We start from the raw sequence: 14,830 nt of genomic DNA on the forward strand, positions 1-14,830 counted from the left end.
TACACATCATGATACATGGGTCACTCACGATACAATACATACCAATATACTGCGATATGATACACATTATACTTTTTACCGGAAATGTCAAACTGGAGCTGGAAACCCAACTTGCTGTGTACAGTTAGCACCTGGGCAGCATGTGTCATATGTAGAGCACATGATACTGATAATTCAGCAGACAAATAATCCAAAAATATCCCAATAGATCTACTCTGGAAATCCAGACTTCTCGCGAGAGCACAAATTGAATTTGCTCAGCGAGTCACTCTGGCGATGAGTAATGATGCTCATTACCATTCCGTTGGAGCTGAGCTGCACCAATCATATCGGTGTATCTGATATAGGCGGGCCAGAGGCAAACTAAACAGATGACGACAGCGCTGCCATGTCAAAGTCCATAAACATTGGTCGTAGTGTTATCCAATAGCGTGCAGGGATATTTTCAAATGCATGCTTGGTGCCGCCCCTCTAGTTGGGCCATTTTCATTACTCGTAGCCAGACCCTTAGTCTTTCGGATTTGGGTCTGGATTTTCCAGACAAGCAATAGTCAGCGGTGTAGACATGTTTGCGCAGCCTAATGTTTTAATAAAAAATATTGATATTTGGCAGCAGTGGCGATACGATATATTGCGCAAGTGGTATTTAGATATCAATGCACAGCCCTGGTGTGTGTGTGTGTGTGGGATGCAGAGTATGTGTTAAGGAGAGGGTATGTGCGTGCATATGTGTGTGGGGGGTATGGTGTGAGGAAGAGTGTGAGGAAGAGAGTGCCTTGAGACAAGGGAGAGCAGGAGGAGGAAACCATCAACTTGCCATGAATTTTCAAACATTAGGGGCTAATTGCAAAACGTGGAAAACATGCAAACGTGCCAAACCAACACACCCAACCAACCCATCAACTTTACAGAGACAAATATCTCCTTCAAACTCTAATCATAACAGCCTTTGGCTCACACATACTAACATACATCATTTATTTGGTATTGTGGACATGCTCTGATAACAAAGCAATAAGAAAAACAAAAAATCCCCTGAAATGTCAATGTAGATAGGTAGACTGTTCCTCAGTCATAAGTCACCTCTCTCTCTCTCTCTCTCTCCCCCTACCCCTTCTGTCTCTCCCCTCCCTCTCTCTCTCTCTCCCCTCCCTCCCTCTCTCTCTCTCAGGCTTAGAGCACATTGCCTACTAATGAGCTCTGTGTCCAGGATCGATCCATCACAATCATGAGGCCAATCATCATGGCCTATTGGGAAACGCCGTAAATCACACTCACACACCCCTGTAGCGAGCATATGGGATGACTGATGTGTGTGACGTGTGACACACACACACACACACACACACACACACACACACACACACACACACACACACACACACACATATGGACACCCTTTGTGAGTGTGGCTTACGGTGGCTGTGCGTGGGAGCCTTCTCTGGTGATCACCCCCTCCTTCTCCATCAGCATCTGCCGGAAGGTGCCCACCTTCTGCCTGACTTCCTCCTCTGAGTACCTGTGGAAGAGAAGCATTACAACCTTCACTAAAACACAGAGACAAACCGCATTCAGAAGCACTGAATAACAGTACATAGTAGACACTTGTTGTGTGGAAAGTGCGTTAATGCTCTCAAATATACTCAAACAGTATGGGTCGTAGTCAGCAGGTTTAAGAGCATTTGTATGTTTGTTTGATAAATCCTATCCGAGCTAGCATGCTTTATCCGATCCTCTCAGCATGCGATGAGGGATTTCAGATAATATCGGAAGAGATTAGAGTCAGTTTGCTTTGGGAGGGGGCGCACAAGGAATCCGCCGCAGAGCAAAGATCGCAGGCACTCGTGTCGTACACAAATATGCAGCGCACACAGACACATTGTGCAAACACGCACTCGTTTTAAACACACGCCACTTCCATCCACATTTCCACTGCCATCTCAGAGACTCAGACGCCATCTCATATACCTATTAAACATAATTCCTTACTTAATGAATACAGTTAACATACAGTATTCTTGTTTAATGAACAACATAATCCACATATTCTTACTTAATGGGTATAGCTCACATACTGTATTCCTGCATAATGAATATAGGTCGCATTTTCTTGCTTAATGAATATAGTTTACATTATTCTTGTTTAATGAATATAGTTCACATTATTCTTGTTTAATGAGTATGTTCACATATTCTTGTTTAATGAGTATGTTCAAATATTCTTGTTTAATGAGTATGTTCACATAGTCTTAATGAATTCACCTGTGATTTCTGCTCTACCACTCACCCTTCAGACTAACATTTTCCTGTACCACAGATGGTGAATACAATATACAAATATAGTCCTTTCTTAATGAACAACATAGTTCACATATTAATGTATTCAAGTTACACAATTATTAAATTCAACTGTGGAACTGTGGAACTTGTTCAAGAAAATAGTTCACGTTCCCCTAATGAATTCACCTGTTTGTTTAGCTCTAACTAGCCGTTACTATGACCACTACCCTTCCTACAGGATAAGCTCCGTATACAGCGCTATAAAGCTGAGCGTGTGGACGTCTCAGCGCTGCAAAGACAAACCCGGGCAGGGGAGGGTGGAGGTGGGAGAGGGAGGATGGAGACTGGAGCAGGGGAGGGTGGAGGTGGGAGAGGGAGGATGGAGACTGGAGTGCAGCGGAGCATGAAGAATGCGGCCCGGGCTGGCGGGCAGGCGAGGCCAGTCACTCTATATATCAGCGCCGCTGCTATCTCCTCCGCCAGACTCGTCGGCGTCCGTCAAAACATGGGCACGCGCAAGGCGTGTCAGTGCCCGACATCCCGCCGGGGGAAGGAGAAACGCTGTGACGGCCGCGGCGTGTTCGTTTAGCGGCGTGACCGAGAGCGGATGGGGTGGTGTGGGGTGTGGTGGGGGGGTTGTGGAGCTGGAACATATGTGGAGCGTGTTTACAGTGTACCGCGTAATTTAGACGTGACTGCAGCCACTGATAGCTGAGGTTTCAGAAGGCATGCCCCAATGCTCCAATGCAAACACACACACACACACACATATGCATACACACACAAACACACATACACACACACACACACACACATACACACACACACACACACACACACACACACACACACACACAGAGATACACACAGAGGCACACAACTCTATCTGTATTCCTCTATAGTGCAGCCACCCCTCTTCAAGTTAAGGTACAGGTTCCCTGGAGAACACAATTATTTCTAAGGGCTTGTCAAAAGAACAACAGTTTGCTCTTCATGTCATTGTGCGCTTCGGGCTGCATCAGATAAAGGAGCCAAAGTAGTTTCTCAGGTGAGCACAGTACACACAGCACGAACACAATGCATCGTCATCCCTTTCATTCCAAGAAGGGAGAACAGAAGCACCTGACCTGGAGTCACAGGGTCCGAGCAGTTTACCTGCTGGAGGGGTGCCAACGAATACCGCTGGCTGATCTGGGAACAGCCCAGCTGGGTGGGTAAAGCACATCCTTAAGGACACACACACACACACACACACACACACACCCTTAAGGTCACACACACACACACACACACACACACACACACACACACACACACACACACACACACACACACCCTTAAGGTCACACACACATACACACCCTCAATGTCACACACACACACATACACACCCTTAAGTTAACTAATACACACACACCGCAAGGCCACACATACACAGCTTATATTGAGGGGGAAACTATAGCTGCTAAAGATATCTGCCTCAGTCTAATTAGGACCTGTGAAGCGTGTTCCTTTGAATACTAAATATTGTTCTTGAGCTGGTGGTAAAGTCAAACCCAAGAGTAGTTGAGAGCCTTAGAGGCTACTTTAGCATTATTATTAATAAATCTGATGAACTCCTTGTTAAATTGAGGGAGAAAATAGAGAAAAATATCTAGCAGCAATTAAATTTTTAATGCATCATTTAGCATGACAAAAACATCCCTTTTCTATTCGGGCCTAAAATATTTCTCATCGCGGCGACACGAGTGTCATTTTACTGCAGATAATTTATTTCCCTGCTCATGGCACCCAGCTGTCTGCTCGGAGCTGTCCACTGACCCACGGTGCTGAAACTCTCTCCCTCTTTATTTTTGTGTTGTGGGGCCGTTGGGGCCCAGTGTGACACCCCCTGCTCCTGCTGTAATGCAATTTCAAACCCTAGCAGCTGTCCACGAGCTGTTCTTCTTCAGCGACACATCCTGTTTCATTTACAGCCCGCCACGGCGAGTGCAGAGCCAGCCCACAGGTCTTCACACTAATGAGCCCAGTACGCACCAGGCCCCTAAGTGTGCCTCTTTTGCGGCTCCATTCTGTGATGTGACTGAGTCACAGCGAGATGCTATAAAAACGGAGATTGTCTAGTCGTTGTATGAGTACCCAACTGGTTACCTCTGTTATAGGACTTCAAGAGGAGCCTCAATCTTGCTCTAATACTGCTATTAAAATCAGATAAACTGTTCACTTTTAGGGCTGGAGAAATGAAATGGCAGTGAGTCCTCACTGCACACAAGATGGTACAGATATGATAGTGGCCGTGCGGCAAATGGGAATGGCTCTTCGGCCACATCTATCAGCTTGGACTGTTATCTCCGAGAGACCTGCCAGACCATCAAGTCAAAAGATCAAAAGCCGTGGACACCCTGCGCCTTTGTAGATAGCCCTGAGACCCGCAGAGAGGCCGGCCCTCGGACATCCTGTCCCCGTGGGTGTGGATGGACGCTGGGTCGGCATGACGGTCGGAGGGTACAGCGGTCACCTGGGGACAAACCAGCGCTGCTTTGCTGCTGCATGCGGTTTTTCGCAATCTGCCACAGCACAGGATGCCTCCGATGAGCTCCGTCTTTTGTTGGGGGGGGGGGGTGCATAAGAGATAAGCACTCTGTGCTAAAAGAGATAGGCTAGCAAAAATATCAGAAGAAAGGGTAACAGAGCTCACAAGAGGCTCAGACTAAGCCCCCTGTTTCCGTTCCATTCAGCGTAGAGCTGTGACCATGGATACTAAACGCATCAGCCGAACCCCGACCTGATATTCCATTTTCAGATTCCGTTTCCTCAGTCTCAACCCAGCAGGCCTGACCTTAAACTACCCATGAACAACACTGTCCGTCTCCACTGACTGCGTCCGGCTGCTGGATGCCCCAAGTAATCCTTCACAGTCCCGCTCCGCGGCGGCCTGACAAATGATCTCCCCAAACGCATGTTCCCTCAAATGAGGAATTGAAAGTCAATTTTGAGAAACCGAACCCATTAATACTGAAGAGCTACGAGCTGCTGCCGGAGTATTGATTGCCCATGTGACACGTTAACGGCTCGGCGCGACGGCATCGCCCTGTACATTTAACTGAGGTGGGGTAAAGTGTGTGTGTGTGTGGGGTGGAGTGTGTGTGTGTGTGGGGTGGAGTGTGTGTGTGTGTGTGGGGTGGAGTGTGTGTGTGGGGTGGAGTGTGTGTGTGGGGTGGAGTGTGTGTGGGGTGGAGGGGCTACCGAGGACTGCAGTGGCAGCGTGATGTGTAGGGGGGGAAAGTGCTATGGTCAGTGTTTAGGGGCCTCCACGCCCGACGAATGGCCTTTCTGTTCTGTTTGAGGGCTGAATGAGTATTAATGGAGAGGGCAGTGAGGGGAGAGCAGTGCTCAGCACTTTTGCAGGTACCGTAGCTCAATAAGCACCTGGAGCATCAGCGCAGCTCATTTGGAGAGACTGGCCCAGCCCCATGCACTCACACACAACACTGCAGCATCAGCAGCCAGCTTGAAAAGTTGGTTCCTAAACCTGAAACTGTAACACGCGCACATGCATACACACACACACACACAAATACAAACACACACACACACATACACAGACACACACACACACGCACAGTCGCACACACAAACACAAACACACACACATATACTGTACACACACACACACATATAGTATGTACACATTCTCTCTCACACACACATCCACACAATTCTGATTACACGGCTGATTGAACCAATCAGACACAAAACCGTGAGGAGTCAGAGGCAGCCTCCATTAACAGCAGCCTGTGGGCCATTAATTGCCCCGCCACCCTCTACTCCCCTCCTGCACCGACGGGGCTATTGATCGAACAGACACCACTTCTGATTAAGCCCCTTTACTGTAATAATATAGTGTCTGTGCACTGCCCCCTCGCAATGGCACATGTGTGTGGTGCGGTGTCGTCCGCTGAATACTGCATGGATGTCGTGCGCATGGTGTGGCGAAGGAAACATCGTTAGAGCAGAAACGGGGGCCCGAGGGGGAGGAGAGCGAAATAAACAGAGAGGCGAACGAGAGTCACTTTTTCAACTTGTTTACGCCTCGCGGCGCGCAAATGTATGTAAAGGGGGCACAGCAGTGCGAAACGGCTGAATGGTAGTTGCGTAGCGGCAGCTGGAGAAAGGGGCTGAAAGGCTGAATAATGCATCGAGTCTACGCGGTGAACACGGTGGAGACTTCAGAGGGGAGGAAGAGGGAGAGAAAGAGGGAGAGGGAGAGGGAGAGGGAGAGGGAGAGGAAGAGGGAGAGGAAGAGAAAGAGGGAGAGGGAGAGCAAAGCGCTGTGCTCGGCACAATACTGGAGCGCTCGGCAGCTGCATCAGGAAAGAGGAGAGACGTCTCCTGCTACTCTAAAATCATCTGCCTGAAGAAAAAAAAATCGGAGATGAAAAGTGCTAAAGGGGTTCAGAATTAGGAGGCTCTGAGACGGCATGAGATAATTCTTTAAAAACAGACAAAATCTTCCGTGAAGTGCTTAACAAGGCTCATGTTTTATACATATGAACTCTTCCTCTGGTCCTCTGCAGATGAGGAGGAGGAGGCAGTGACTCAGTGTGGAGGGGTCTTGTCCTGGTATGGAAAGGGCTCTGGGTTTGAGCCAGGCTGCAAATTGCCCTTAAGCCAAACACTGAATTTCCTACTACTCCCACAGATGGAGGATGCAACACACCAGCCTCTATGCACAGCAGCCTCTGCCACTGGTACGTCAATATGAGGCATTAACTCTGAGGTACCTATTCCCAAATTAGTTGAGAAACACTATGGGGCCCTAACTTGATTGATGAGTAATGTCTAACTAAAGCTAATTTAAGAACTAGACAAAATCTATTTACTAGCTTAACATTATTCCCTTCCATGTTCCTGCCATAATGTAACCGTTGTTGCTAGCATGTCTCCTTCTCATGCATGTAACTGCTGTTTGTACTGCCTGTGCTAGTGTACTGCCTGTGCTAGGCCTAATAGAAGGAGCACCCCCTCACCAGCGTCACGTTTCCCATAGCTACAGTATGGCCCAATGCTGATTCTAATAGGCATCCACTGTTCAGCCCTTTCTGCTGAGTACCATGTGTCCTTCCTCTCGCTCCAAAATAGGGCCCTGTAATGGAGAGGGACAGCTTTTGGAGGGGGACTGTTGACTGCTGTGAGTGGGGGCGGACCTGCAGGAGGAGAGGCCGAGTGGAGGGGTCAGTGGAGGGGGGCTTGTTGGCAATCAGGCTCGGTGGGAGCTTAACAAGCAGATTGTTTCAATTGCCTCAGCTCTGGCTCCCCAATTGAGGCGACGGCGCTCTTGGTAGACAATTACACCTGTGCCCGTTCCTTCTCTCTCTCTCTCTCTCTTTCTCTGAAGTTTGTTTCTGACTGTGTGTGTATTTCTGTTCTCAGTGTGGGTACACTTTTGTGCTTTTCTTTTTCTGTTCTCTATCTCTCTCTTTCTCACTGAAGCTTGTTTATGAGTGTGTTTCTTTGCTGTTCACTTTGTGTGTGTGTCTTTCTGTTCTCAGTGTGGGCACACTTTTGTGTTTTTCTTTTTCTTTTCTCTCTCTCTCTCTCAATCTCTTTTTGTCAGTTTGTATGTGTGTGTGTTGTGGCTATGAGAGGTTGAACACTGTGCATGAATATATGACTCCCAGATATGGTCCACAGGGTGTTTCTCTGCATAATCTTTTTGTATGATTTGAATATATACAATACTCTACCTTTTTTGTCAACAAAATGTTTCCCTGTTGCCTGCTCTAGGCTCTGCTACTCCTGCCTGCTGGAGCCTTTGTAAACGAGCACAGCCCCAGGACTAGCATGGAGCCTTTAAATCCACAGCAGATGGAGAAAGCCTACAGCAGTCCTTTTAATTCATGCTAATGCCTTTCACCCACCCACCCGCCCCACACACAGATCCCTTAAACCTTTGGCCTACCTCCTCTATTATCTAGTCTTGGCCAAATTAGGCAGACAAAAAAAAACATATAGTAGTTACATGCAACTGACCTGTTTCCAAGTTGATCACACCCCCCCCCCCCCCTCCCCTGAACTAATTTCCCAAAACAACATCTTGAGTATTGAGTTTGTCTTCCGCCCAACCTTACAGGTAAAAAACTCACTGTGACTCCGAGACTCCACATCCATCCATCCATCTCTCTCTCTCTCTCTCTCTCTCCGTCCTCATTACCGACCCCCTAGCCTCCACTGCCATCCTGCACCAGGCATATGGTGCCTTTACATCACTCTCAAATCGGGGGTGGGGCGGGGGGCAATTAGCCCACGCGGAGGAAGCGGCCCTGGCAGATGGCACTGCTGGCCTCCCCGTTTCTCTTCGTCCAGCCTCCGCTATCGGGTCCATCAATCTGTCGGCCATTACTGCGGAGACCTAATCAGGACTAGTCCACTCTGGTGCCGCCGAATGCAGCAGACAGGCAGCGGAGTTATTCACGTCACGGAGAGGGAAGCACGGCTGGACGGCCCTCCTGCTCTGGACCCACGGAGGACAGTGATGAAGGTAAGGACGAGGCCGGAACAGCTGGAGCAGCAGGGAGAGGGATGGGAGAGAGACACGTGTGCACTGAAGGATGTGGCTATCGGTCTGTGTGAGGAATGTGCCGCAGGGAAGAGGCCCCAGAGCGCAAAGGGACATTCAAGATGGGAGCTCTTTATGTCGTATTTATATCTCCGAACCAAACATGAGAACTAGTCGCAGACCAGGGAGAGATGGTGGACTTTTTCTCATCTCATATTCATCTCAGTTTTCACTCCTGAGAAATCTACATGGTTGAGTCTGACAATGATCAACTGCGAGTTCTCTTAATTTTCTTAAAAAAATAAAATTACTTTAAAAAGGCAAACAACTAACCACAAATAAGTATTGCTGCTCATGCTAATGACTGTTTGACATTGACATTGTTTACGAGATATCCATACGCGTGACAGATTATTTCACCTCTGCAGTAATCAGTGCTGATAAAAAATGAAACTGACATCACTGGCTTGATATGGCGCTCAGTTCAACTGATAGTGTTTGTGTTTACGAGATTCTCTCGCTTGCCAGAAACTTGGGACTCTGCAGCCCTTGCTGCACCGACGCAAGGTCACCCGGCTCGCCATTAATTAGCGTCACGGCTAGCCTCCCGCTTCCCCTCAAACACACTTTGAGTCGCTCAGCTCGGAGCCTGAGCGGATCAGCGCCCGTCCATGTCTGCGAGCGAGGGGGATTAGCGCCGACGCCAGTCACGGCACAAATCCGCCCTGAGCCACCGCAGCGGCAGCAGCAGCCACATCCACCGATTTAGCGTTACGGGAGGAAATGCTAATGAAGGAGGGAAAAGGAGAAGTAGCGGGGGGGTGGGGGGGGGGGGGGTTGGGGGGACGTGTCCTTCAGTGACTGTCTTTTTGTTTTTTCACTCAGGGAGAGAAACTGTGTCTTTTGTTGGTGTCCATAAAAACAGAGGAGCTCTAATGAGCACCAAATAAATCCGCACTATAAACACATTTATGAGAGAGAGAAAAAGCAGAAACCCGACTAACAAGGCTTTAATGTCAAACCTTCTCTGTGAGAGTGTTCTGTGTTTAGCTGGCTGCCTACTGTGTGGGCAGAGACATTTCAAAAGCTCAAACAGATGAGCTATCTGCACACTGCCTGACACTCCTGTTGGTCTAAGAGAGAATGTTAGCGAGCTCGCTTGTTTGGCGACACAAAACCATATCATATTATCTTACCAAAGAGATAACCACCTTACATTGAATACCTCACCCTTCTCTGTCTTTACCTAACCTTTAATATCCCCCTTCTCTCTCTGCCCATCTCTCCTCTCTCTCTCTCTATCTCTCTCCCTCTCTCTTTCTCTTTGTTTTGACTTCATGTTGGTTTCTTTGTGACTGATAATAACGGAAACTTAAAAGTCAACGAGTCTCTCTCTCTCTCTCTCTCTCTCTCTCTCTCTCTCTCTCTGTCTGTCTCACTCTCTCTCTCTGTATGGGTTTGCTGTAGTGCTGCAGTCTCACCCTTGCTCCTCCATCATCTCCTGCAGCTCCATGCATTTCAGCTCCACCCGCCGCTTGCGCTCGTGGTCCAGGATCTCGCGGTGGGCCTGCTTCACCAGCACGGGCTCCGCTGTCCGCGCCCCCGCCCCTGCCCCCACTCCCACCGCTGACCCATCCTCCTCATTCTCGGGCTCCGCGTCGGACTTGGGCCGCACCGCCGAGACCCCCGGCTGCTGAGGGAAGCCGTTGGCGTCCTGAGGGGAAGGCACCCGCGCCCCATCGTACATGGCCACGGCACACTGCAGGGACACAGAGAGATGGAGAGACAGAAGGAGAGGGAGAGAGAGAGAGAGAGAGTGGGATAGCAAAGGTTAATACTGGTGAGTTGACATATCGACTTTCTTTCTAGTTTTCCGTATAATGCCATTAGTGCACTCAAAGGACTCATATTGACATACTGAAAACATACAGGATTATACACACATCCTTTCAGTCAGAGCCAATGCAGGGGGACTCCTCGGCAGAAGGAAGTTTAAGTCTCCTCTCCCATAAACAATAAACAAAGCACAAGCCAGACACAGAGGTAGAGGGAAATAAAAACACAAGCAGCTCTGCTAGCTCTCCCGAAATCTCTTGTGATGCAAACTGTACCGCCGTGAGGTGCTGCCACTGATGTGAGCTCCCTGACACTGACACTGATGGTTGTGGATGGGAGGACGTCGTCGACTGTTTTGCTCTTAAGCGCGCCAAGTGCGGAGATATTTTGGATGGCAGGCAAACGCTGCAACACGTAACCACCACCACCAGCAGCTACCCCAGAGTCCTCTCTTTTGGACGCGTCAGCGGCAATGTGACTTAAGAAGAGCAAGCGGGGTGTGTGTGTGTGTGTGCGTGTGTGTGACAAGAGAACATCAACATCCACAGATTACTCACGCTGTATGAATATGCTCAGGCTGGCGTCAAACAAAATGAAGCCAAATAGCACGTAACCCTGGGCTAGCGCTGCTTATCAGCACACTGACGCAACGCTTACGAGAAAAAAGAGACCAAAACAATTCCATCTGCACTTACAAATCACACATGTTAGTGAATACAAATGTGAAATTACAGAGAGAGAAAAGAAATGACATTGTGAGGATGCCGTGCCGAGGGAGAGCTTTTGACTGCGCTGTGGAGAGTAGCTGGGGCTGGTGCTACCAGACCCCAAAAATGTGCTTTCACCTCCCTTGTGCACCACCCAGAACAGTGCAGGACTAATAGGCTCATTTTTCATTGCGAGGACTTGAATAAAACCCCACCCGTCGCTTAATCAATGCCACTGTCAGCAATGCCTTGGGTTTAGGACTATTTTACTCACCGCAATCAACTGTGACATTACACACCGTGCTGTAACAGTCTCGCATAGCCTGCTCGTTAAGTGCAAGAACAATTAAACCTGTTCATAAGTATCTACAGTGGAGGCGGACGCTTAAAACAATGTGCGAGTGTTAATGAGCTGTTTACTGGTGGAGACGATCTGAGTCTCAGTGCTAGTAAATGGGCTCTGCAAGGTCATGCTGCTTGGCACTTGAACAGGTGGCAGGGAAGCAGGCCATATCATTGCTGCATACATTATTCTGCAAATTGCCAGTTTGAAAGCCTGTGACTTGCATCATCAATGTACGCCAAAAGATTGTGTCCACCACAGCCTACAGACAGCAGTACGACTTTGAATAGCTTTTTATGTCAAGGCCTGATGGGAGTTTACCTGGAAATCTCAAAGAAAAAACACAAGAATTCAGGTACTCCTGTCTAAAAATAAAAAAGCCTTTATTGATCACTGGCTACATGCCAACGTGTTTCGACTATTCAGTCGTCATCAGGGCATGTGAATGAAACAAGCACAGGTGTGCACATTTAGAGTGTGTGAGGTGAGGTAGAGAGAGGTGAGGGTCAATCTGGAGATTACCTGGAGATCTGTTTAATTTTTTGACACATAATGTTATTATTTTTCTGTTTTGTTGTAGGCCCGGTCATCAAACACAACACACTGCAACTCAGCAGTTCACTCAGTGGTCAGCGCATGACCACACGGCGATGGTACAGTGTGTCAGCACACTCATCTACAAACAGAAGGCAAATGAAGCTCACTTCACTGCTCCAGTGAACATTTTAAAGGTCAACCAAGGAGATGCCCCCAGAGAGGTAACCCCTCGTGTGACCATTCCTCCATCCTCTTCCACCACAGCGGGCAGTGCGGCAGCACGGTCAGCTACGATTCAGAAAAGGAAGAAGAAATCCATCGCTTGCTGCATGGCAATTAGCCGTGCTCGGCTGGCACATTCGCGTCGGAGCCCATGCGTTGCCCTCGGCGACACAGGCATCCCAGCGAGACCATATGTCACCTGCACGGCCCGTGGGCCTCCACCTGGCCCAGCCGTGGGAGGGGGGAGGAGGTGGACCTCAGAGGCTCAGCCGCCACGACGGAAGCTCCGCTGAGGCTGGGGACAGACGCCACGATCCCTCATTAAAGCAGACGAGTCACGCCGGCGTGATAATCACTACGACGCCACGGCTCATTGCTCCACCATATAGCTCCTCACTAACTCAATTAGTCTATGCAAACAACATGACTCTTGTCTAAGTGACTGTGTTCACTTGCGGCAGAAATCTGTTTTCCTACATGCTAAGCAAATAAGTGACTGGTGGTCTATTCATCAAATCCATCCCCACCATTCTCAGTGTTTCTTGCTCAAAAACAAGAGTTATATTTTATCGTAGAGTTACATCAGTATTCACAAGCACAGCCTGATATACTAATAAAAAAATGCTACATCGGTTCATTGCTTCTATTAAAACCAACTTGTTTCAGTTCTAAAAGAGTAAATGGACAGCAAATTATTATCCACAATTCTTATCCACAATGAATGTGTTCCTCCTTAAAAGTAAGCAAAGCACTGCAATTTTAATGAACTATCAGCAAAAGCAAACCACTACAACAGAGCTGCACTAAAACATGAATTAAACTTCCCTCTCCTTGATTTACAAGTACTCTCTTGACTGCTCTCAGCCTATTTTATGAAATAAAATCTTGTTGTTTGTGGTACCCCTGAGAAAGCATGTCTTGTTGCAAGGGTATCAAAGTAATTATATGCGGCTAAGTCTGTGCATCTCTATGGCTGTGGTCCCCCTGCTGCCGAGGGCTCATTTTGTGCTGACGCCACATCTCAGGCAACAAAAACAAGCAATTTTCCAGGCAGCAGAACAACTGCCTCCATAACAATTAATTTCAGGGGCGTCTTCATTCTCTATTCACAGCACACAAAGGATTTTAACAGCATTTTCCCCCACTGCACTTCAGTCAAAACCTGGATTATCCACAATCGTTAATTAACTTTTATCGGTCACGCAGGGCACAGGAGGAGACACGCAGTACACAGGACACGAGGTGCAAGAGGAGGAGAAAAACTGAATCTTGTGAACTGGCTGTGTTCATTTGTAACTAAAAAAGTAGTATATGGTAGTATACTGTATATACAGAGTATACAGTACAAAAGAGTAGTATGAAAGCAGAATTTGCTAGAAACCAACAGATCGTCAGCATATTGCATGTGCATAGGGCTTCTGTTGAACTGCAGATATGAGGCAGGTTGATTTTCCTCGCCTCCCACGGCCATCTTAATTAGGCCTGAGTGGGGGGTCCAGACAGCGAGATACTTCAAGAAGCAACAAGACTATAATAGAGCATTTTCAACCGCCTCTATGTGACAATCCCTGCAAGCAGACTTTTATGTAGCTTGTCTAACACTTTTGAAGCTCTATGAGATGACACCAGCATTAATCAGCGCTGCACTTCGCTTTCCACAGACAGCTAACGAGGGAGCCACGGTGGTGATCACACGGAGGGAGGTGTGAGCACTTTAAAGATGTCCGTTTATTGCTTGCTCTGCCTTTCTCCGCGGCCCGCACCGCACCAGGCTGACATATATCACGCCGATTGTTAGGAGCAGGGTAGTGAGAGTCTGGGGAGAGGCCTCAAGGAGCATCTGAGGCACGCTACGAGGAGAAGGAAATATGACGCACTTTTGGAACTCTCACTTTGAGACTTTTCATCATCATTGCCCCAGCCGTGGCGCAACTGGCTGGGGCACCTGCACCGTATGCCGGCGACCCTGGTTCGATTCCCGCCCCGTGGTCCTTTCCGGATCCCACCCCGACTCTCTCTCCCACTCACTTCCTGTTAATCTCCACTGTCCTATCCAATTAAAGGCATAAAAAGCCCCAAAAAATATATATATATAAAAAAAGAGACTTTTCATCATCACACCTGGCATCATGCGCTAGCGACTAATATGGCCGCCTCTAACCTGCTCCATAGAAGAGCAGCAACAGGCCAAAACCGCTCCTTTATACGTGAGGCTACTGATGGAGCAAAAAGAGTGAGAAAGAAGGAGAGATGGAGAGAGACAGTGTTTGTGTTCTAAAGGAACAGAGAGATGGGCACAAAGGGGGGATAGAGGGAGACGAGAAGAAAGAGAGAGAGAGAGAGAGG

At 48.2% G+C, this 14,830-nt stretch overlaps 1 protein-coding gene across 1 annotated transcript in view; it reads right to left on the reverse strand.

Moving 5' to 3' along the window:
- Positions 1-10,483, reverse strand: part of srrm3 (serine/arginine repetitive matrix 3) — a 35,595-nt gene extending 25,112 nt beyond the window's left edge. Inside the window, exons 1-3 of the mRNA XM_076274986.1 lie at positions 10,471-10,483; positions 10,321-10,429; positions 1,418-1,519 (exon numbers count right to left, since the gene is read on the reverse strand). Of these exons, the coding sequence (XP_076131101.1) occupies positions 1,418-1,519; positions 10,321-10,429; positions 10,471-10,483 (224 nt within the window). The remainder of the gene's footprint in view (positions 1-1,417; positions 1,520-10,320; positions 10,430-10,470) is intronic.
- Positions 10,484-14,830: the final 4,347 nt, after the last annotated feature.

The sequence above is a fragment of the Alosa pseudoharengus genome, unplaced genomic scaffold (assembly GCF_046254945.1).
Source record: "Alosa pseudoharengus isolate Yale_2024_CS ecotype anadromous, Long Island Sound unplaced genomic scaffold, YU_APseudo_1.1 YU_APseudo_1.1_scf_8, whole genome shotgun sequence".
Lineage (NCBI taxonomy): Eukaryota > Metazoa > Chordata > Actinopteri > Clupeiformes > Clupeidae > Alosa > Alosa pseudoharengus.